Source organism: Streptopelia decaocto, assembly GCF_964273445.1.
Source record: "Streptopelia decaocto genome assembly, chromosome: 4".
Lineage (NCBI taxonomy): Eukaryota > Metazoa > Chordata > Aves > Columbiformes > Columbidae > Streptopelia > Streptopelia decaocto.
In genome coordinates, this window is record NC_138658.1 from 38421788 (window position 1) to 38446306 (window position 24519).

Here is a 24519-nt window from a genome sequence, read left to right on the forward strand (position 1 = left end):
TTTATACACAAAGAAGAGATCACACAGGGTAGAGAACATTTAACCAAGAAGAAGACCACAGAAAAGAAATGCACTTGCAGCAATCCCCTAAGGAAGCTGCAGTCACCTAAGCAGAACCAGAAAGGACTAGAAATATCTTCCCAGATAAAAGGTGTCCTGAAAGAAGGGTTGAGCAATATTTTTCATATTTTTGTGATGATTTACTTTGGGGTTAAGGGTGGAAATTTCACTGTTTTTAGGAATCTCCTTTTTCCCCACTTGAGTATGTCTAAAAAAAATGAACACATGATTAGATGAGTTAGAATTTAATATATTTTGAAGATACATAATCTCTAGATGTTTTGAGTGAGGAGAAAAATTTTCCATTGAAATCTTACATGTCTTTCTATTTTTTACTGTCTTTTCCTGAGGTTGTTTACTCTGCATGTATTAGGAGGATAATGGAGCATTTTAAACAGGCAGGATCCATGCTTGTCTCCTTAGAATGGAGCTTCTTTTTCTGGCTTTCTGACTAAGGGACGGTTCACCAGCAGGAAGGAGTTAAAGGATACCCAGAGAACTCAGAAGCTATTTGTCTGTCAGGGCTGATCTTGAGGTAGAAGCAATAAGATGGAAGTGGTGGCGGCATTTATTTTGCGTCTCTGTAATTATTAATTGAGAATGCCTGGGCCTCAGTCATCAATAAATCTGGGTGGTTTATTGGGTAGTATAATCAAAACCCATGCAAGAGAAGATAGAGATATTTCAGAAAGATCAGCCTGTGCGTCTCAGACGGGAGCTCCCAAAATGTGTGGCTGCAGGACAGGACAGGGTGGCAGTCTGCGGTTGGCCTTGGATGCACAGCTAAATAGGCCTGAAAATTATTTCAAAAATGGTAAATGAAGGAGGCAAGGCTCCTTCTGATAACTCTTGCAGCATTTCCATGCCTACGATGCTTGCCCATATAGAAAAGGTCTAGTCAGAGTTAAGAGAATCTGTTCTCAAAACAGAAAGTGGCTATGGAATGGTAAATTGATTTGATACTGATGCTACATTTCTACTCAGTCATGAGCGAAGTTTTAGATGTATTCTCCATGCTATACAAGGCTGGCTGAAATAGCTTCTCGTTACGTAACTGGAGTGTCCTACGTCTGTCACATTTGTTTACTGCCATACATGTTGTTTTTGAAAAGAAATTGCTAACTTAGCTTCATTTGATATTACTGTCTTCGACCAATTTACAGACTTATACATGATACCATGGATTCACTAGACATCCTTTACTGTAAGAGTATAATGACTCACTTCAGGCCTAGGAGCCAGAGAGCTAAATATAGAACATAGCACTAGAGCCTGGTACAGCTGGGAAAAAAAAAAAATAAATCCTTTTTGGGACTTATGAAAGGTCAGTTTGGAACAGAGGTGCCTGGAGTGCACAAACACTTGCCCCAGCCTCTAACTTCACTCTGTTTTAATTTGAGAAGCAGCACTGCAGAGCTGGTGGGGACAGAGAAAAGTGCACAGAGGTAAGAAAAGGAGATGAAGAGACGGAAGAAATGGAGACTGAAAAGGAACTGATTCTCAGGTCTCTTAGTTGGTTATTCCAGGCACTGCTGCAGGATGTAGATTAGAAAATGTCCAGTCCTGTGGCAAAGGGGTGGTGTAAATATCTGGGGTACAAGCCCTGAGCTATGCACTGGCTTTCCCTGTCTCCAGTCTTAGTAGGAAAGCAGAGAGACCCCCGCTGCCCCTACCTTTGTCTCTGTGGAGATACTAGCCACCAGCCACTTTTAGTTATGGGGTGCCTCTGTAGTACTGCTGTAAGGCAGTCTCCTCTGCATGATAAATATCTTCTCTTTGTAAGAAGCACTGGGGCTGGGGAGAGCCTTTTTTACGGTGTTGAGGAGCACAGGTCACTGGAAGAACTGCTTGGTGGTACCCTGCCTTCCTGAAAAATGCTCTAACAAGGCCATTGGAGAAGTTCAGCATACTGGAGGGGAGCAGCCTGAAGTGCTGCTGTTCTATACAAAAAAAAGTCACAGCGTTATCAAAAACTACTCCAGTTACAAGATGGTCCCGAGCTGAGACAATAGAATAGCATATGGCTCTAATCATACATATTTCACTTTTATGATCAGTTTGTGACCCCTTCACTATTTTTCATAGATATTTTTAGATGAATTGTGGACATCTCTCAGCTCCATTAGCTCAAGCGAAACTGTTGAACAAAAATGCTTCCGAAAATATTTTTCAAAACTGGAGCACTCTTTCAAACAGCAAAGTTAAAACATGAAATAAATAGCTACTGTGTTCCTACTGTTGGCTATGTTTTTCAGCCTAGAACAGACAGCTGGCAAGAGCAAATCCTTCATGTGTGCCCCCTGCACCTCTGTCAGTGATTGCCCCCGGCTGCCAGTTGTCTCACACCAGCAGAGCCAGGACAAGGTATTACAGCGTTTGCTTCAACTAAGTCCTGCTGAAGACTCTTAGGGGAGTGATATAATCTAGCTGCTGTGGGACAGGAAAAGCAATTCCACCTCATCATTTTAGGGTGGATGAAAGAATGAGGGCAGGTATGGCAACCCACACTTATTTTGCGTTGGTACTAGGGTGCCTCTGGTAGAAGAGCCGCTTACTTTGTTGGCCTCAACTCTGAAACAGCAGCAAGACTTTTTGCAAGGCCCCATGATAGGGCTCAGAGAGGGAACAGCTGACAAAAAAGTCCTTTGGATTACATGCAGAAGTGCTGACATGCTTCCAAAGAGAAGATGCTACATACATGAGCCATCCAGGCTATTAAAACCAAAACCATATAACAATTGGGTCTATATTCTGAATAACAACAACAGCTCCCTTTCAGAGGTTTATTAAATCTTACTTTCTAGGTAAATAACTGTTTCTTCTGATCAAAGTTTCTGGAATGTTAGCAGATGTACAATGAAAGACAGTTTATTTCCACTTGAATTGGAGCAATGGCATAGTTTTACTAGGAAACCATAATCTTGTTGTGTACAAACTCAGCATACTTTGTGCAAATTCTTTATTGAAACAATGATCAATTTACAAGCTGGATCACATTTCATTTTGCCACTTCAGCATGAACTGGTCTCTTTGTGGTTTACGGCTGTGAACTATAAAATCATGAAAGTTATTTAAATCAAAACACAGTAACTGCTTCTCAAAAAAACCCACATTAATATTTGTCTTACATTTCTTGCAAAATCAAAAAGCATTTCATAATAAATGAAATATAACTTAAGATACTTTAGTGCAAGCATTTCCTTTGCATCTAAGAAGCTTTCAGTTGTCCCACTAAGTATGGCATCCTTAGGAGCCCAACTCCTAAAGTAGCATGCTGCCAAGATATTCCATGAGAACTTTTAAAATTCTACACTGTTAACACTTTCCAGAATTAGTTGATCTGAACCAAACTGAACATCAGAAAGCCCTGGTTATATGTTACAGTACTTTTGTCAAAAGGTAACTGCAAGTAGAAGAACTGACATAGTATGTACACTAGAATAAAACAGGCACTGATTTAAAAAAAACCATCTGCCCATATATGTAATTCTGCAAGTCTTATGATTATACAGAAATTTTAAGCACAGGCCTGAGCTGCTACACCTCACCTAACACCAATAAACCTAAATTAAAATGCTGATCTATGGGTTCTTTTGAATTTTTAAAAAGACAATCTCAAAAAATGACTGAAGGGTCGGTTTCATCACAAGCATCCACAAATCAGAGAACAAAAAAAGATCAACAGAAAATATATGCTGCTCAAAAAGAAAATGTTGAATAAATAAATAATGAGTACTGTATTCAAATGGTCTGATTAATATGGTCTTACATATAGTGCAAAAATAACAGTAAGTGTAAAATTCAAATCCAACACTGATTTCTTGTGCTGCACAAAGTTAGTCACATTTCACGAAGTTCTGGCAAAAATATTTTAAAATAGCGTAAATATATCCTGCAAATCTCTTTTCCTTTCTAAGCCTGGCTTGGTGTTCCTTATACTGTTAGAAGGCAAATTTAGTTGGACTGGACTTTCCAGATTCTGAGAGTTCTAAGAACCATTGGCGTTTGGTGATACAATAAATAGAACAATGTAACAAAAGGTGTGCATAGTCCACATATGGGAACAGATCACTCTGATGTCCCTGAAGTGCTTAAGGTGCATGAAAATACATAAAAATGCAAATGTTCATGTTTTCTTACAGCCATCATTAATTTTATATTTCTCAATTGTGTTCTTGCCATTTCACAAGAAATACTCTAAGACAGAATTGTTTACTTTAAAATAGCATAGCCAGAAAGTTTGCAACAGGAAAGATGGGTTTGGATCTTGCTTCCCATCTATCTTCCACAAAATAAGTGCCTGAGAGCGTGTAAAAAGCTTTAAGCTTGCAAGTGTTACATAATGGATGCACAAAGATACTGAGCAGCATACATGAAAACAGAAAAAATACATAAACCAGAACGATTATAATCTGTGTTTTCTTCAGATCCAGTGCTATTCTCTTGTCTTTCTGACAATACCGCAAAGCTACACATCCAAAGACTTTGTGGCAGACTGGCTGGACCAGTCCTATCCGAGAACTCTCCAAGTGAGTCCAGCTCCAGCAAAGTCAAGGTTCCCTTTGACCTTGTGACAGCCGGAATTCAGCACTTACCGCTATTATACGCATCTAATCCAAAAAACTGTTGCTCATACGTGGTTTGTAATGTACCCTTGTGTGTACTTCAAATACCTGCTCTTTGTGAGCAACCTTTGATAAAAAACACAGTCTGTATCTTCAAGGAAGTTCACACAGAGATACTGAAGAAAACCAGGGGAATTGTTTGCTCTCAAATATTTCTCAGTAAATAAATAACAAACAGGCCAGAGAACAGCCAGAGGGTAGTAGTCAGGATCAGAACTGTATCATATGAATACATGAAGGAGTCTGGTCTCTATTGTAAAAAGTTCATAATTAAAAAGCAATTAAAATACTGTAGTTTAATAAATAATTATGAAACATATATTTAAAAAAGTAAAGTGTAATTTTAAAGCTATTTTTATGCTTTCAAGGAGAACATCCTTGCTTATCTGTGCAATCTTAGTTGGGCACCAGGCAGGTAACTTTAGAATGCATAAGCAGTTTGTAAATGCTGGACAGGCAGAAAAATCAAGATGTCTCTTTTCAGGAGGCTAAAGTGAATTAAAATAATTCAGTGCAAGTTCCTGCTTTTGTTTCTTGTGTCCTCCTTTTTCATACCAGAAGCAAATTAAATGACTTGAAAAACTGATGTGAACACTAAACAGAAATGTACTTTGGACTCAGAAGAAGAAGTTAACAGTTTGCATCAGTAGTATTTGCAATCACACTGGTCAGAAGTGAGGTTCTGTATGGTATTCTCTTAATCTACCCTGTCTTCTAGATTTATATTGCTTCATTGGAACTAAAGTATTTCCAGCCACATTCCGAAAGGGACTTTGCCCATGCATGTTTCCTTTTGGGCATGTGCAAATGTATTTTACAGAGGTGCTTGCCACTGTGGTGAGCACAAACGTACGTTAGGCAACTAAATGTTGTCATTTTCATAAATTGGTCAGAAAATCTGAAGTCCATTATTAAACATGTACCTTTTTTTTAATAACCACAGAAAGGTAAATATGGAGCCTTCTCTGCATCACCTACGTAAGTCACAGGGTGTTCCTGTATTACACCACTAGTGAAACTCTGCAGTTTAAGACAAAGAAGTTCACATAAAACCTCAGTTCATTATCGAGGTTTTTTTTTAGATAGCTGCAACACTGACTTTCTTTGGTCTCAATTACCTGTGCAGTTAATTTAGCTGATTTCCTCCAAAGGACACCTTATGTAGATGTAGGTACTTCAATAAAATGTCAAGAGAGCCATTCATGCATCATCTCCCCATAGACCCAAGTGACTTCTTTTTCTGCAATATACTAGATTCCAGATTTATTTTGAGTAGACATACTCACACTACAGTCCTTAAAACCTATCAGGTGATAGTTTGTTCATTAGTTCCAAATTAAATGTATATCAGATAATTAAGAAATATGCTATTAATCCTACACAAACTCTTCCTTTTAAGTGCTTTCTTTCCAGACTCACTCTAGAGAAGGTCCTTTTTATTGTCTGTCTGCAATAAAAATTATCATTTCCCGTCCACTCCTGGCATTTCCTGGCATAACTGTTGATCCTTTTTAATGCCACCATCACTGTGATCATTAAAGCTTTACTGGGGTAGAGTCACATGTACTCAAGCAGTGAACATCTTACATAGGTAGGAGGTTCTTAAAATACCAAAGCAATTATACCACAATAAACTGTTTGCATGATGGTCATTGTAATTTCACAGGATGCTTGATTTTTTTAATAGTTTGGATAAAACACCTCAGACTTATGCTTATAGATGAACTGAGGCTTGATCTTCAGGCTATGAATCTGCACAAAATTGAGAATCCAAATTAAAGAGGCTTCTGCCATTTCAGCCTTGTCATCAGCTTATTATTGGCGTTTGCAGGACTGTTAAGGAACCTGTGTATCTTCTGGTAAGCTAGTACATAACTTACTCCTGCCAAATTACTACAAAACAAGACATCTTGCATATTTGTAGCTGTTATCTGCATAAAATGTCTGGCAAAGTAAAAAATGGTCAAATATATAAAAAAAAAAGGTGCAGAGCTGTTGTGACTGCAACTTTCTGTAAGGTGTTTATGGGCTTTCCCACCTGTAAAATACACCTCAAAGTTGTTTCTGGATGTGAAAAAAAAAATGTTGGCATCTTCAGTCCATGGAAAAGGGAAAACTATTTCCCTTGTGCCTAAGCAGTGTGGTCTCAAATGAAATTGAAACATTTTAACTTTCTTTAATAGCCCTCTAAATCACAATGCAGCTGAGCAAACAGGCTTTGTAAATGGGATCTATTAGGATTTTATTTGGCTACTGGAGTGCTGCCTCTTGGGCAGTATTTCAAATTCACAAGATAATATTTGCAAAAATGCAACAGATGGAAATAATGAGAGTGGAGGAAAATGAAAACCAGTTTTATAAGTTCAAGTGTCCTACATCAAAGACTACCAATGACTTCCAGGAGGCCACCACAGGTGACTCCAAACTAGAAAATGCTGAGGTAAATGTTTCTTGCAAATACTCCTAATCGAAAAGAGCAATTAATATTAATGTAATAGCATTTACTCTGCCATATATCATGGCAAACTAAAGTCAAACTGAGAAGAAAGTGCCGAATAATCCACATACATGCTTTTGCTATGATAGTCTCCAGGTAAGGCTTAGCGGCAAGTACAATATGTATTTTTAAAAGAGCTCCACCTGATTTTCCTGCTATGCATAGATTCAGGAGTAACTATCATACATGGCTTTCATATATAACGCATGTGTTTGTGTCATTTGCCAATGCTGTGTCATCGGAACTGAGTTCGGCAGAAGGCTCAGGAGGGTGGTCTGCAGGAAGTGCTGGTGTTTGAGCAGTGTCTTCTTCCTTGGTGTCCAACTGCAAGCTTTCTTCTGACTGACCGTCCACGCAGTCCCTCTTGGACAATGGGTGAATTGACACTTTTATTGCAATCTGTTGAGGTGGTTCATGAAGTGACGATGCGTCAGAGTCTGCTGTGGGAGAGTCACTGCGCTTCAAAGCATTCGGGATCATATACAGTTCATCTGTCTCAGTGGTTTCTTGGCCTTCTGCTGTCTGCCGTACAAAATTCTGTCCTTGCTCCTCCAAACCAACAACCTCCATAATTTCTTCCATTATAGTCCTGCAGTTCATGATGAGAGGTGGCAAAGGTACGCTCCGAGCAAGCTCTTCAATATAGCGAGCAAATTCCATGGTCTTGAACTGGGTTACTTTGGCAAGCTCGAGTGTTTTGGCTGAAGTGATAATTGGGATACGCTTTGCAATCTCAAAGGCTTTCTGGAGTTTCTCTGCCCCTTCTGTTCTGAAGAATTCATTGATGGCTTTCTCTGTTTTCTTCAGATGGCTGCTCATCATACATAACCGAGTTATGTTCAGTATCATAACAATGGTAAAAGCTACAAGGCAGACAATCATGTAATAGATTCCCATATCTCCGGAGGTAAAAACAACCCTCAGTGTTACGGTATTGTTAACACTGCCGTACGGATTAGATGCGACACACGTGTATTTACCTCTGTCTTCAAAAGACACGCTGGTAATGTTTAGTAGCCCGTTGTCAAGAAACCACCACTTTCCTGCTGGAGAGGAGACAGAGTCACTTAGTTAGAAGTATTTTGTTCACATGATCAGCATAGCCTTAAACATCAGCTTTGTAAAACTGGCTTCAGTTTTTGGAAGAAAAAAAATAACGTTCACAGGAAGACAAAGAATTTACCATCACAAAGGCATGTCTGTCCTTGAGAGCCTAGCTGTGTTACTATCAAATCCCTGACATCAGCTGTGAATAACTGGATCATGCCCTAAAATGTCTCAAAAAAATCAGTTAATATGCATGACATGTACCACAATCTTATGGCCAGTTAAGTTACAAAGAAATTACTACATACCCCAGAGAGCCTCCCAAACACGTCACACTTCCTCAAACAACAGTAACAATGGGACTGCGAGGCAGAAAAATCCACTAAACTCTCCTTTCTTTATTCCCTGCCAATGCATTTTCTTACAATTGCATTATTTTTGGTGTTTTGTTACAGTATCTCATATAATTCTGCTACTGTAAACTTGAAAACCCCTAACATTTCAGACATCATATACTACACTGCCTGTCCTCTATGGTGTTCAGAATCTAAATCTGAAGTATGATTTTTAAAATGGGAAATAGTACGGAAGGAGTAAGGTGGATGGGAAAGCGAAGAACCATGGCCAACTAAGAGAACATCCTGTTTGCCAGTATGAACTTTTATGTACCACAACAGAACTTCTTTTACTTGTAAAAGTAATTTCTATCTGTGTAATATAATTGATATCTTTGGTCACTACATGCAATTGTACATTTCATATCCTTTGAACCTGGCACAGCAGAGCAATTTAGCTATTAAACTGAGTTTGAAACAACATGTTAAAACCCAGCACTTCTATCACTGCTAAAGTGATTAAAAATTCAGCTAGTTATTGTGTTTGTTATTATATATTGATAAGGAAATATATTTTTAGTTCCCCAAGTGAGCTTCATTTTATTAAAATATCACTACCATTTAAGAGCTGAGCATGTATGTTTTTACTTTCTTCAGTGTGATACCACTTATTAAATTGCAACTTTGCTACAAAACACATGATTCAGCTGCAATAGAACAGCCTGGTGTCAATTCTTTCCTTCATGTAAACCCAGGCCTAAAAGTGTTCAAATGGTGGAGAGCACAGCCATGAAGTGTAGGAGGGCCCCTGTATCTTCTGAACACTTCATGCAGGGAGCTGTCATACACAAGATTTCCTTGTAAAACAATGACATCAATATGCACTGATGCTCAGGGGCAGACTCAACTGTTTTCGATCTCTGTAACACAATCCCAAGCCATTCCTGACAGGTATCTGTTGGAGGCAGTAATGGAATTTCAATAACCTTCCACAGCAAGGAATTTCATTTGTTTACCTGTCTTTACTATCAGAAAGTTGCTTCTCTTAAACCTAACCTAACCACCTGCAATTTAAGTCTATTAAGGCAGCTGAACAAAGACACAGAATCTGTCATTAGAGGACTGAAACAGCACAAAACCCCCGTGCAATGCATGTAAATCACAAGGCAAGGATTGCAGTCCTGCCACAGGCTGGTGTACACTTCGCTTCTACATGTATTTTATTCTTTTCATGGAAGTTCTTTCATTGTTAAAAAGATTATTATTACTTTTTAAAAATTTATTTATTTCAAGGAAGAATCTGTGAGCAATTCTGAAACTCATTAGTCAAAAAAAAGCCTTTAATTCAGAGTAGTTATGGGCTTTTACCATTTTTTAAGTTTTTCTAATTAAACATGGCTTTATCCAAATCCGTTTTTTTACATTATCTCTAGTAGAGCTTATGTAGAAAGTATTCCCACAAGATCCCTGCCTCAGTTCCTGTATGGACAGTTCTTAATTACATCTTTTTATCCTCTTACTTACAATTTTTAACTTAGCTGAAACAGTATTTTTTGCCAGAGTTTAATTCCTGAAAAGAGCTGAATCACTTTGTCTGAAATTTAAAAATATAGAATAAATGAAAAGCTCAGTCTAAAGCAGACTTTCACATAAAAAAATCACCCCAATCTGCTAAAGTTAGACAAATTCAGAGGAAAACTCTCTTAGACAGGAAATGTCAGCATCTATAACAGATAACTCCACCTCTAGAATAAGAAAAAATACAGAGTAGTGGCTGCTCAGTACTTCTTTGAATGGCAATGTTGGCCTAGTAGGTCTTTATTAATTGTAAAATGATAAGACGCCTTGCTGCTGTACCCTGGCTCCAGCTGTTATAAATGATGTCATGGCATTGAAATGTGACTCAATGACTGGGTCTGTGTCAATGGATCCTGGCAGATAGTATGAGCCTAATGAGAAAACGATGGTGAGAACAAGTTTGAAGAAGCTAGGTTTTGATAACAGTTTGGTGCCATACTCAGTACAGCTATATACATCGTAAAGAAAGGTCTTGTGCTAGGAAACATTTCTTACAGGAAGACAGTCAGTTTCTTAAAGGAGCAAATGCACTGCTGAAAGTCAAAGTGATGTTGTCTTAATACTACATCAACAATTTTTACTGATTTGGTCAAAGTTTTTGCTCACCTACCTGAATGTGTATGTTAGTAGCTACCTCTCTCAGTTGACTACACAAAGACCTAAAGTTAGATGCCTAACTAAAGGGGGAAATTTCTGTTAGTGAGCCTTAGGGAAACACTCTAGTGCAGTAATCACAGTATGTTGCTATGACCGTACAAATTATACCTGAAAGTCTGTTTACTAGCTCAAGTAATTCCTTTCTCTAGCTTTACTCAGAAAATTATAAAGTACTATAAAGTAAAATATAGCCAGTTATGCAGTAAGCTTTTGCAGATACACTAGGCTGTTGCACATCCAGCTGGGTCAATCACTACTCCTATCATAGCAAAGTTCTCCCTCAGGTCAGCTATTAGTTAGGCAAGCTATCTTGCATCTAGCATGAATAAGAGTTTATTTCATCATTCTGTGAACAAAGAAATCAGTACGGAAGGATTACATGAGCTAAACACCTTCCACCCCCCTTGAAATGTTCTCTAGAAATGTAGCTAGGATTACCACCCAAACCTTCCATTTAAGGAAAACAAGCTCACGTGTAATTAAGGACTCTGGCAAATGCAACTGAAGAGTCTTAACTAAAGCCACGAAGGCTCAAACTTGGCTTGTCCTTCTGACTGCTGCCCTATGTAGGTTTTCCTGGTGGTCATTCAGGGCATCTCCTGTTTCTCACACTCCCATGGCACTATGCGTAAAGACAGGAGGGTTAGCTGTGTTGAATTCATGTCAACAAACTATTCCCATATGTCAAGAGAATCCTTCCTTGAGCTGGAAAATAGCTTTATAGTCTTTTTTTTTTTTTTCTTGTGACAGAGAAGAATAAAAGAGGACAGAATGGGAAACAGGATCAATCCCAAAGTCTTCCAATGAGAAGAAACCTGTCTACAGCTTCTGTTAAGTGCTTCAGTTTCTTGTTATGTGTTGCTATAAATAACACATTACAAAAATGTTACTGTTTTCTTCCAAGGTGTGCACAACAAATTTATGGCTGTCTCTGGGCTTTCATATATTTTCACACAGGAAAACACCACAGTCAAGCCATTAAATTCAGGTTATTAGTCAACCTGTTGAAATCAGAAGTGTCTCTGGACAGGCTACATAGTGAGAATACTACGATCTTACCTTTATTCTCTTCCTCTTGGAGCAGGTGGCCATTGGAATTGTACCATCTGTAATGTGGACTAGGACTACCTTGGACATTGCAGTCGATCAAGGCACTACTCCCCTCTTTGACTATAATATGGTCAATGTGGGAGATCACCACAGGCACAGATCCTGTGTTCATGCCAGTGCGGTTCAAAGTGCTGTTAGTCACATCCTCAGCAGTTGTCAAAGCTGCTAATAAGATGACAAGGCGTGTGGTAGGCAGAAAGTACAAAATGTGGTGGCTGTTCAGTATGTTCATTTTCCCTCAGTGGTACACACAACTGGCTGGAAACTGGGATTGGTTCTGTTAACGCAGGCCCTTGAGGTGAGGAATTCACAGGAGAGTTCTACTTTGATCTGTGCAATTTTGTGTTTAAAATAGCCTGTAAAATAAATAAGTACAATGAGATGGCATATAGAAACAATCCATTAGATGTGCTCTTTTAAAATAGTGACACATCCATTAATGCATTTCATGATCATCAGCCCAGTGCCTTGTCTAAATGGTAATGTTATCACAGTCCTTATTCTTACTGGAAAAAGATGCATACATTTTCCTGACAATAAGTGTTGTTCAGAATGGCAGGCGTGGGAGAAGGCTTTTATCACCTAGACACTTAGCAGCAATTTAGCTACAGCAGCAGCTACAGTTTTATTCCTAATCTACAGATTATTTTTTCTTTCTTTGTGTTTTTTTTTTTTGTTTTTTTTTTTTTAACATTTGCAAAATCAACAGGAAAACAAAAGGTACAGGACATTAAAGCTGTTGCTACCAGTTCAGTGCTGCAACTCTGCCACGTACATTGTCTTAGGTGAATTGTGGGACGTGGTATAAGAAAGATCTGCTCCAGGAAAAGATTTTGGATCTTATGTTGGAATCCTTAATATACACAGTTTTGTCCAAATACAATAGCACATACACCAGACCATTCACTGTTCTTAAGCTATTGCATTTTTTAAAGTTTTCTGAGTTAAAACATAGCACTGAAGAATATTCTTAAAAGAGGATATTTAGTAGTTGATAAAGCCATTTCAGTATCATTTTTAAAGCAGACTTAAAGAGAAAAATACTCGCTAGTGACATAATTATGGGTAAGGTTTCTTTGAGACACAAATGAAGTCAGGATTTTTCCATTCCTTCTGTGGAATTAAGCATTTTGCCTGTGTACCTTTTGCACACTCTCACTACAATATTTTCCCTCAACTAATCATCTACAACGAGCCCCTTCTTAAACAGTGATTTCAGTTTGTAGACAGAGGAGGAGCACACAAATGTGCTCTCTATTGGCCTCATTATGCTCCCAGTGAACACAACTGGCATTCAGTACTGTCTGAAGGCACAACATTGGCATCAAAATGGGCACCTACGAAAATTTCACTCATTTAACTACATTGGTTTTACTCATGTTTTTGTAAGGTGAATAACTGAAAATTAGTGAAACTTATTAGGTAGAGGAATCTAACTGGAATCCAAATATAGGTAACAGTAAGTATCTATTAATAACAAACCTTCCCTAAATGCACATGTTATTTGTGACTATTCACATTTTCTTGAAGATCTGTTTGACACCATGATAACTCATCTATCTTAGCATGCAAAATGACTGCTGACAAGGTTAAGTCAGTTCCATATATAAACGAACCACTAAAATAAAACCAACCAACCAGTCCTCTTCCCTCTTCTTAATTCAAAAATGGAAAGAAAACAACGTTACTGTCTGTCACTGGTAACATTTTATTTGGGTTGTTTTCTTCTCCACCTCCTGTTCTCTGTAAGGTAATGAACTTGATTTTATACAAATAAATACAGCTGTTATTAAAAGAGCAAAATAGTTTCCTCCATTTTGTAGGATGAATCATTACTAGAAATGACAAACTATGTTTTTCTAGATAATCTGCATGCATGGCGTGGATGCCTGACACAGCTCCAAGCCTGCCCTCATTTTTTCTCTGTTTTTGTAATTATTGAATGTGGAAATATTTGTCTTGAAAAGCCAGAATAATTTTTAACTTTAAATTAATATGCAAATCTCATTTGTCATTTAAAGCTGTATAAACAATGACTTCATAAATCCATTTCCAATTATGCAAAGCGGGTAGAGCCTGCGCTTTTGAAGTGCTGTATACATACAACCTGTCTGAATCTGCACTTTGGAAAAAATCCTTCAATTCTGCCTATTTACATCTCATTTCTACTACTCCATGTACCTTGGAGACAACCATTCTTTATGGTTACACATATTCACTCTATAAAATGTTTCTGTACAGTGTTATAGATCTGCATTGCACCATATAGAAAAGCCAAAAGACACGTCACACTTCCTGGCAAGGGAGTAGGAACAAAGACTGGCTGGATTAAAACAATGGGAAGGGCAAAAGAACAAGATAAATTGATTAAGCTTTGTGTTGCTAATTACTGGCTGTGGCTTGTTATTGTATTTGAGCCTACCATTTTTTTGACGGCAGAAAAATCAGTAGCAATCAAAAAAGGTGTTTAGCATGGGAGGGTGATTTGCATTCCAGAAGAAAATGAAACAGCATCACCCCAACGGGTGAATAGAAAACCTGTAAGGAAGGACTCGCAGTGTATTGGGAAGCTCAAGGCACTGATGGGCCACTGAATCCCTGCAGCACAAGGATGCTGTGGATGGATCTTTAGGAAGTGTGGGATGGCAGTAACAACATAAGGTGTGCCCATTCTGTACAGTTACCTGTGCTTAACACAGAGCATGTGAAAGCAAAAACTGTACCTTTGTGTAGTGATAACAAATGTTCTTAACAGGGTCAAGAGGCCAACTACTTGTCTGAAAAGAACAGTGACTCCCTCACTCTGGCACAGAATTGAATCACAAATAGCTGCAAGTTTAGAAATGGTCCCAGGGCAACTAGAAGTTAATATTTTATTTGGTGTCCATCCTCTGCACTGTTAGTGGAGAACAAAAATTGGAAGAAATCAAAGGTTTTTTCAGACTCACCTAAGAGAGTCAAAGCGTGGCCACACAGAGAACTACACATCCAGGACCCTCCGCTAACCTGTTGGGCAGGACCAAAGTGCTAGATTCAGGTTAGGAAAGCAAGAAGAAGCAGAGAGAGTGAGCTGAAAGAGTAGAAAATGCGCTCACACCAGACTCTGGTGCAAAGGGAAATTTCCCGAGAGTTTCTGCCCTACTGTTTTGCCATAGGCACAATAGCAGCCTGAGGATATCAGGGTAAACAAATCTGGGAGCCAGCTGCTTTGTTAAACATAAGTGATGTAATGGGTTATGACTCAGTCACACAACTAAATGGGGAGAAGGGTAAGGAGACCAAAATAGGACTGCTAGTGATGTCAGCCCACTTCTGGCAAAAAAGAATCCAGAGTATCAGCAAAGTGGGCACAGTACTGTCACCCCAGATCTTGGCCACTACAGGTGGTAGTGGCCCATGATAAACCTGATGAAGGCAGCCAGAATTGTAACCTTTTAACGTGACCCGAAGTCAAACAGCTGTTTTGACTGGACTAAAACAAAGATTCTTTTAATAACTCCTCAAGACTGAGAGTAACACAGGACACTACTGAAGGACATCTGCAATACTGAGTATTGCTCTGTAGGAACAGACTGAGTCTCTGGGAGCATTTTTGCCACAAAAGGAAGTCACTATAAACAAAAAGTTAAATTTCTGGTCATGGAAAGAATGGAAGCATTCCTTTCTCCCATCTTCAAAGCACATGAGCTACCTGTGAAAGACCTATAATAAATAAAAGTTTATAGTAGACTTAATGTGGTTACGTACACTTCTTTCCTTTTTTAAAAACTGTGGTGCATGAAAAGGAAAAAGCACACCCCTAGCTATCCTCATCTACCTTTTCCAACAGAAGTTGTAGTCAAGGACAGTCTTACCTCCCAAGATGGAATCAGAGGAATCCCCAAACTCTCCTTCACCACCTAGAACATATATATAGATAACCTAATCTGCCATATGGTATCTCTGGCAACATTTACCACTGAAAGATGACTGCCAGTGGTCCTTACATTAAATAGTTTTGTGTTTTTATAATCCAAATGGTATAAACTGAAAATATGAAAGTAGCAGATTTACTGCTCCTGGGATTAACTTCCAAGGAAAATTGCATGAGACTTGAGCCACATGAGGGAATTATGACAGGTTTTTCTTCTAAGTGACAGGATAGCCATCTTTAGCCTGCTCTCTATGCATTTCTATCCAGAGAAGTCCCCTGGAATGTGCTCCAGAACAAGCACAGCTGCAGGGTGGTGGTATTACTCCTCACTATATGATGCAGGGATGAAAACTGAAGTTAAAATTTCTCTGTCCAAAATCAAGCATCAGTCTGAATAGAAGACACAGCTTGGCCTGGCTAGGAACATTAATCACTGTTAATCATTGAGAACTGTTCTGACTGGTCAGGGGCCACATTTGTAAGTACTGCATTTGTGCAGAGCAACACGATGACAGAGCACAAAAGAACAGAAAAGAAGGGCAGTGATGCATACCTTTCCTGGCTTGCTCACTTCTGTAAGACTGGCCTGTTCTTGTTCTTGGAATAATGTGTAATCCTATTAACTGTGAGGTTATTCAATTCAGAAGTGAAGAACAGCTTATTGTGTAATGCATAAATTCTGTTCCTGTAGCTTTAACATCCCAATGCTATCTTGCTTGACTCGTAAGTGATCAAGAAAATGAAATTATTTTCATTCTGGTTCTCATCTGTTTATAAATACCTATCAAAAATGATGCTACATAACAAAACTAAAGCAGATTCTTTATTATTTAAAAACTACATACCACGTTTCCTCAGTTCCATGGGCAATGCCTTTACAGAGTAGGCAAAAGTAAAAGTTAACATGTTTTACTGGAACAGGAATGCAAATGAAGGAACTTACACCACATGGAAGGAGAGCAGCTCACTGCCAGTTCACAGGCTTAAGAGTGAGAACCACCTACTGAAAAGGTTATACTATTAGGGTCCAGAGAGGCAGATGAAATGTCATTCATTTGCAACTAACTTTATTTTTCTAGTCATTTGCTACTCAATAAAATGTTACGGCTTGGTTCTGAAAGAGCTGCTCTTTTCATTTTCTTTGGGGAGATTTCAGTCCTTCATAACTTCATGGTTTTCTGCTTTCCTGGCTATGCTGAATAGGTGGCACGCTGGTGATATTTGTAAGATAAAGAGTTTCCTTCTGCTCATCTAGACTGGGGCTTCTCAACTGGGCAGCAGCTCCCAGTTCTGTGCATGTTCCAGTCTCTTCAGCTGCTTTCAGCTGCCTGGGAATCTTTCAGAACCTCTTTGTCTGGGCTGTGGGATGCTGCCCTGGCCACGTGTGCTCAGCTGCTTGGTGTCACACTCGCTGCCCTCAGCCACCTGATGGAAGGGTATAAAGAAGACAGACTTGGGCTCCTCTCAGAGGTGTGCAGTGAAAGGACAACAGACAAGAGGCAACAAGCTGCAACAACACAAATTATGATTATTTATGAAGAATTTTTTAAGCAGGAAGTCAGTCAAGCCCTGCAACAGGTTGCCCAGAGGGGCTGTGGCACCTCCATCCTTTGAGGTGTTCAAAATTTGAACAGACACAGTCTGAGCAAAGTAGTCTACACTGGCCTCCAGAGGCCACTCCCAACCTAAAGAAACTCTAATACTCAAGAAACTCAAATAAAAGAATAGCCTTGGAGAAGTCAATGTGAAAAAATATGGCAAGTCTTAAAAATTTCTATATGGGATGCTGGGAAATTGCCTTCATGTTCCCCTTCATGATTCTTTTATTTTTGAGTAGCAGTATTTTAGAATGACAGGACACGCTGAAAGTGTTGACTAGAGCCTGAAAGATTGTACTTACACAATAAGTAAGTACAATGATAAGTCTTCTCTACCATATAGAGAGGACTTATTTCCAGCCTAGGTAACTAATGAAATATCACTAATTTAGGGTGCCTGCAATGGTGAATGTTGGGCTTTTTCCCACACATAGATAGCCAGGCTCTGAAGTTCATAGGTTATTATCTGCTGATAGATTTGGCTTCTTGATGCTAGAGAATTGCCAGTTGTGGTGAATCTAATCTTGAAAAAATAAGGCAGAAATAAGTCAGACTCAAAGACAGGCTAAGATAACCTTTTCAGACTACTAACTTGAGACAGTAGATGAGTAAGAAGAGACGTTATTAAAAATATACGCAATATTGAATGGTGTAAAGAAGAGAGCTGAGGCATATGTATTTACTGGTTCTCAGAATACTAAAACAAGACAAATTTCAGTGAAACTGAGGTGGAAGATGGGGCAGTAGGAGGAAAGAAAGGGAAGTTTTTTGATTAATGATGCCTAGACTGTAATTTCTTGACACGAGATAAAAAAAGTGCTGGGAATTTAGGAAGATTCAAGAGACTGTATATAATTTACCTGCACATGTTAATAGATTATGACGGTTAATGCAGAATGTGGGGCCTTAACCATCTTACGTGTATTCATTGTCCCCTCAGTGTATGGCCCTGGGCAGTGAACAAGAACGGCTGTCAGTATGGCAACCTGGAACCCCTTCCTAAAGCTCCTGTCTAAAAGAAATTATAATAAAGAAGGCTACAAATTAATTTTGTGTTTTGTAGGTATATTAAACTATTACAGGCAAACATTTGTTGTTTTGTAAGGTGACAAATGATAAATAAAAAAAGAAAGAAAATGGAAAGATCAAAGGCCATATCTTATTCTACCACTAATGGCCAAAACGGAATGAAAATTTTAATGAGTATCTTATACAGTTCTTTTATTCTGAACACATCCAATGTTGTAGGGGGTAACAGAGTAAAGTTAACGACTGTAAAGATTCAGTTATCTTTGTTTCAGGGTTCCATAGTGTATCAATAAACTGCAGCAAGAAAGCATCAATAAGGTGATTCCACATTTTCTATCTGTGATTGAAAAATCAATGCTATATCCAGACTTTTGGTGTAGGGGAAGAAGCACATGCCATTCTATTCAGCCATGGTACAATGAAGGAGTTATTCATGTTGCCTTTGAGTGTGTAAATACTTTAGAATATTTTTACTGTAAATTTCCCCTCATTTTTCTTAATCTTTTTTCACATCTTGATATTGATAAATTATCAAGCATATGGTGTCCTAGAGACTTTAAAACCCACTTCATTTCAAGTACTTGAATGGTTCCGTTGATTTAACTGTGTGTTTGAATTGTCTGGTGTGTATTCCACTCATGACAATGAACACTCAGAGAACCTAATCCACTAACCCAAAAATGAACACATGAAGGCTGCTGGCAGATAAATATTGGAGAGATTATTTTAAAGTACCTCAAGAATGTCAGACCTCTGAACAATTGTCTTTTGATGTCACAGCTCCTGTAATCCCAGCATCTCTGCTGTATCAAATCAACTTTTTTGCAAAATACACTGAAGTAATGAAAACTCAGACAACCTGGATGCTTAACTTTTCATTACACAACTTGTAGTTCATATGTGCATTTTGATATGGACAGAGCAATTAAAATGTTCCTTCTTGGAGGTATTTTAATGAATGCAGCAAAAACAAAGCAAAGTTTCATATTCAGTGAAGAATCTTGCTGGTTTTAATCAAGACAGGCACTGTGCTAGAAATGTCCTACTGAGCTGTGGGCTATGCAGATCATAAAGCAGATTCAACATTACGAGTAGTGGAAACTTCTTAAGGCCCAGCTTATGTTTGATTAGGTACACATTCTTTACAGGATTTTTAATCTTAGAAAAAAATACTTATTTCATGTGGATTATCTAGATTTATTTAGCATTTGTATTTATTTGGAGGCTGGACAATTACCACTCAATTTAGTTTTGTATACAAAGCTATTATTCCAGAAACACCTGTATAGCTTTAAGAGACACTTGCTTAACTCCTTGTGAGCTTTCAGCAGAGCTGCTCTTTTGCTGTTGCAGTAAATGCAGATGGATCAATGCTTAAAAGTCCCCTTTGTTGAGAAAGGAGGAACAAAGAAGATGCACAGAGATTCTCTTCCACGCTTGCACACACATCTGTGCGCTGCCTGGCCTCACCAAGTTCTACATATCTTTCATTTTCTTTACTCACCTCTTGTCTTTCATTTATACTGGCACTCTGTAAGCATTATTCTGCCAACAGTTTAAATAACCGATCGGCAAATACAACAGATCTCATATGCTTTTGACACAGCTTACATGACCCTGCTAAGAACACAGCAATGCAGAATGCTGCCCGATTCTCTTCCCCCTGCTTCCTCTTTTGAGCTGTGTTTGCCCAAGCTAACCATCCTTTAAGAACATCTAATTGTTTTCTTTTTTCCAAATGAATAAGAAAAATTCCAGATGCAGGACGTTCAAACAAGACGTAAAATTAAAAATTATGTTTTGTTTAAACAAAGATATGAAGGGCTTTGCAGGGCTAAAGACCTCTACTATCAAACTCTACATTTTGTATGTGCTTTGAATACGTGAGTGTTTACATGCACTGCTACTGTTTTCATTATACTGTTTTAGCAAGAGGCTCCCATTTTAGCTGGAATATAAAGAGAAAAAAATAGGAGAAAGCAGATGTGAGTATGACTAATTCTTTTCTATTCCTATAGAATTGCAAGATAGATACAATTTTTAACACCTAGTTTCCACGTTTAATGGTTTCCAGGATACAGGGCAAAGAGGTTACACGTGGATGCTGTGATTAGGACAGGATTAACCTTGTCAGAGAGTGAATTTAAAGGAATCTAACCATTCACGACTGACTGCAGTAGAAAAGGATTATTTCAGGTTAAAAATGCCTGCGCCAATTTCCTCCAGGGAGGTGTCACAGCCCCAAGCCTGACAGTGTTCAAGAAGAGACTGGACAACGCCCTCAGACACATGGTGTGAACTGTGTCATACGCAGGGACAGGAGTTGGACCCTTGTGGGTCCCTTCTAACTCACGACATTCTATGATTCCACAAGAAACAAAGGGGACAGCAGATGGGATTCAAAGGAGTTTGCCCTGCACTACACAGTAACATAAGTCTTGCTTGTACACAAATGGGATCAATTCAGCCCTTTCCAAGCATGCCTATATCAGGCCATGTATATGCTATAATTTAGCTAGAAGCCTTCAAGAGTTTACTAAAGAACCTCTATAATTTCAGACTTCTGTGCCAGTTATTTCTACTTCAGATGGAAAAATACAACATTAAAGTAACATAACTTCCTCAGCATACAGTACTGCTATCAGCATCCAGTATTGTTGGTAGGACTGTATATCAGTCAGTCACACACATATGATTGGGTACCAAACGCACAGCAGTGCAGTATACATGCCCTGGCACTGCATGACTTAGAAATACGAGCAGAAATCTCTTCTTGGTATAAAACTCTCACAGTGGCAGAATCATGTCAATTAAATGTTAAGTTTGGGGTAGGTAGGTTATTCTTAATGTAATTCCTCTGCATGTGGTGGCCCTCTTCCAAAATAAGACTTTTACACACATCTGTACAGAGTTCCTCATTTCTGAAAAATAGGCGGTACTCATGGTAATTACTTTTACTCTGAAATAAGAGAGTACACCACCGATATTTTTTAGCACCAAAATGCAGAAGTTTTGTCTGCCCTTCGCAGCCTTCCTGGCACATAAAAGACATGATTCTCTAAAGTACTGCTACAAATGATTTTAAACACAGTAACTGCTGAAAACTAATAGCATCTCCATTGTCTTGGAAAGGATGTTTCTAAGATGGGTCTGTACATGGATAGAAAATGGCACTGTTAACAGAACTAAATAACAAAATTAAGACTACAAAGGGAGGTTTGCAAAGGCTTACAAGTCTGCATGGATGGACAGCATCTCAGAATTCCAGGAATGAAAAAATTCCAGGAAGTATCCAGGAGCTTGGTCTTATACCACAGTCATCTGCTGACACATTAATATGGTCCAGGATAGCCCAAAATAGGATCATAGGCATTTGTACCTGCAAAAACTTCTGCAGTGACAGAGAAACAAGACCTTGCTAGCAAAACTCAGTCCAGGTTCCTTTAGTTCCTTGGAAGCTCACTCTCCCTGTTACAAGTTGCATCCATATCTCAGTGGTGCCTTACACTGGCAATGAGTTTAAACCATAATAAAAAATGCCAGTCCCCAGATTCCAAGCTTTCTAGGCAAGAACTGAGACAGAGATTGGTTTTGTTCCATTTAAATAATTCTCCAGCACCCATATCATTGTGTCACAACTATGACCCTCTTTTAAACTGTATGGGGTGGCTTTGCATAGTTCTGGTGGGTTTTCTGTTTGGTTGGGTTTGTTTTGTTTTATTTTTTTTCCCTGGTTAAATTGATGAATACACTTTAAACAGGTTCCTATGCCAACTCCATCCTCCTCCATATTAGAGCAAGACCTGACTAACTGCAGGCAGGCAAGGAGGATGGGGCAGGGAGGCAACTGGAGCTGTACAATACAGATCGCTGCAGAATCCACTGCCGTGTTCCCACCATGTGTTAAATATTTTAAGAGTGACTGATTTTATCTTTAAGCTTTCAGGATAAGAAACATGCCTTGGACAAATACAACATATTACTGTATTAAAGTAGGAAGAAAGCCTTTTTTTCTGCCAGATGTCCTGCTGTCTAGGTCTCTGAAAACTTCAAATTCTTCAGGAAAAAAGGGTGTACAACATGTACTCCCGTTGTGTAAGTTGCACTCAACATCAACTGATGTTGATATACTGCAGTCTTAATGAGAAGGCTTTCTAATAAAAAAGGATCCCTACTACACCAACCACAAGGATATCAATGGTGCTGTTGCTAACTGTACATGCTAAGCCAGACAAAAGATTCCTGCCATGCAAACATCCTCACCACTGAAAAGAGATCTGCTATATTTTGTCCTACTGCAGTGAAGAGAGAAACTCTTCCACAATCTAAAGGCTCTAAACAACTAAATGTTACGTACTTTTCCTTTTAACTTCTCTGTGTTTTTCCTGTGAACTGACTTTACAGTCTTTCAGGCAAATACGTACCAAATGAGGTTGCATGGAGTATTTAGCATTGCTTACACAGTTGGTACTTTTATTTCCAGAGCACAATTATCCAGGATCTCCATTTGAGATGCTTCAATTTAACAACTGGAAGAGGACTGTTAGGAAGTGTAGTCTCTTACAAGACTCTCCAGATAAGTGCAGTAGAAAAGTGCCTGCTCAGTTGTGCTCTCTGTTCGCTGAAGCTCGCTCCTCCCAAGCTGTTCGAATTTGCCCGTTAAGAAACAGTATTTGACAGTTATTGCAAGACCGCTCTGAAGTTTTAGATTGTTCCCTCAGGGCGCTTTTGAAATTGAGTTTTATCTCGTGAGACTATCCTGTGAAGTAAAAGGGTAATTAAACCAAATATCAGGAGGCAGCCTTTATTTTAAATTTAAAGTAGCACAATTTAAGCTCTCTCTTAAGAAGCCAGCTCAGTTTAAGAGGTCTCTGCAGTGAATCACTCCCTCCCTTTCTCCTTCCCAGCGTGGGACAGTAGCGAGCGCCGTGGCCGCGGGCTCCGGCGGCAGCGCAGGAGGTGAAGGTCCCCGGTAAAAGCTGTGGGCTCATTAGCTCTTCTGCCTAAAGAAGCACACTTTCCTGCAAGCCACGATTCTCATTTTAATTAATGTCTTCAACTTTCGTGCCTAACACAGCGTTACTCCACTCCCGTTGCGCGGGTAGCTACTGCTCTCCACCGCGGACTCCCAGGGAACCGCCGCGCGACTGCCGCCGCGGGAAAGGGACGATGTCGGGCTTGCCAGGCTCGCCGTGCTCCCCCAGGCACAGCCACTGTCCCTGTGCTCCGGCCCTCTAGGCTCCCCTGGGGCCGCCGCCGGCGGGGCAGCGCGCACGCTCCGGGGCTCATCGCGGGGGCTCCACAGCCACCGCGGCGCAGGGGCCGATGCGCGGGTCCCCGCAGCCGTGGCAGGTGCCGGCGGCGAGGCCGGTCGAGGCGGCGGGGGGCAGCGCCTCCTCGGGACCGCCGCCTGCTTGCCCGCCCGCCGCAGGGGGAACCGCGGCCCGCGCCCCCCGCCGCGCCCGCTCACCTGCCCGCCGGCTGCTCCCGCTCGCACGCCGCTGCTGCTGCTGCTGCCACCGCCGCCCCGCGGCAGCGCCCGCCGCCGCCGTGCCCCTCAGCGCGCCCCGCGCAGCACCACGCTGGGGCCGGGGCGGGCGGAGCGCGGCGCTGCCGCAGTGCCGTGCCGTGCCGTGCCGTGCCGCAGCGCTGCCCGCCGCTCCGCCGCTGCCGGCTCCGATAGGGGAAAGTAGGTCAGGGCGGCACTGAGCATGCTCGGGGCCGGGCCGGGGGGCGGCCCCGGGGCCCGGGTGGGGGGCGCGGAGGGCGGCAGCGCCCGGGAACGCCGGGGCGCGAAAGGGGCCAGGGAACCGCCGCTTTTGCGGGGCCGGCGGGGGCCGTGCGGCGGCTGGAGGCGAGGCGGCGGAGTGTGAAAGGAGCGAGCGGCTGCGAGGCCGCTGCGGGGGCGGCAGGAGTAAGGGGGGGGGGGGTGTCACCCCGGCGGTCCCGGAGTCGCCTGTGCCCGTGCGGAGCCTGTGGTCCGGCAGGAGCGCTCCCCGCGCCGGCCGGCGCAGCCCTGGCGGCGGGATGCGCACGCCTGTCACCGCATCTCTTCTCAGAGATGTCTGCG

The 24519-nt window shown here is 40.5% G+C and overlaps 1 protein-coding gene across 3 annotated transcripts; it reads right to left on the reverse strand.

Annotated features, from left to right (window-relative positions):
• Positions 1-2991: 2991 nt before the first annotated feature.
• On the reverse strand, positions 2992-24067 carry MFAP3L (microfibril associated protein 3 like). Of its 3 annotated transcripts, none has more exons than XM_082051027.1 (4): positions 23920-24067; positions 22874-23208; positions 11859-12265; positions 2992-8225 (listed from the first exon to the last, which is right to left on the reverse strand). In XM_082051027.1, exons 3-4 carry the CDS (start codon positions 12139-12141, stop codon positions 7363-7365), a joined length of 1146 nt encoding a protein of 381 aa, XP_081907153.1. In that variant the 5' UTR covers positions 12142-12265; positions 22874-23208; positions 23920-24067; the 3' UTR covers positions 2992-7362. The 3 variants fall into 3 exon arrangements, with proteins under 3 accessions (XP_081907153.1, XP_081907151.1, XP_081907152.1); XM_082051025.1 differs by having other exon boundaries at positions 2992-8228; XM_082051026.1 differs by lacking the exon at positions 22874-23208 and having other exon boundaries at positions 2992-8228.
• Positions 24068-24519: the final 452 nt, after the last annotated feature.

Bases quoted from the DNA above. Each gene is read 5' to 3' on its own strand.
- MFAP3L (XM_082051026.1), bottom strand. From the start codon at position 12,141: ATGAACATACTGAACAGCCACCACATTTTGTACTTTCTGCCTACCACA. The intron at 8,229-11,858 runs GTAAGATCGTAG...TCTCCTCTCCAG, and splicing joins CCAAGAGGAAGAGAATAAAG to CAGGAAAGTGGTGGTTTCTT.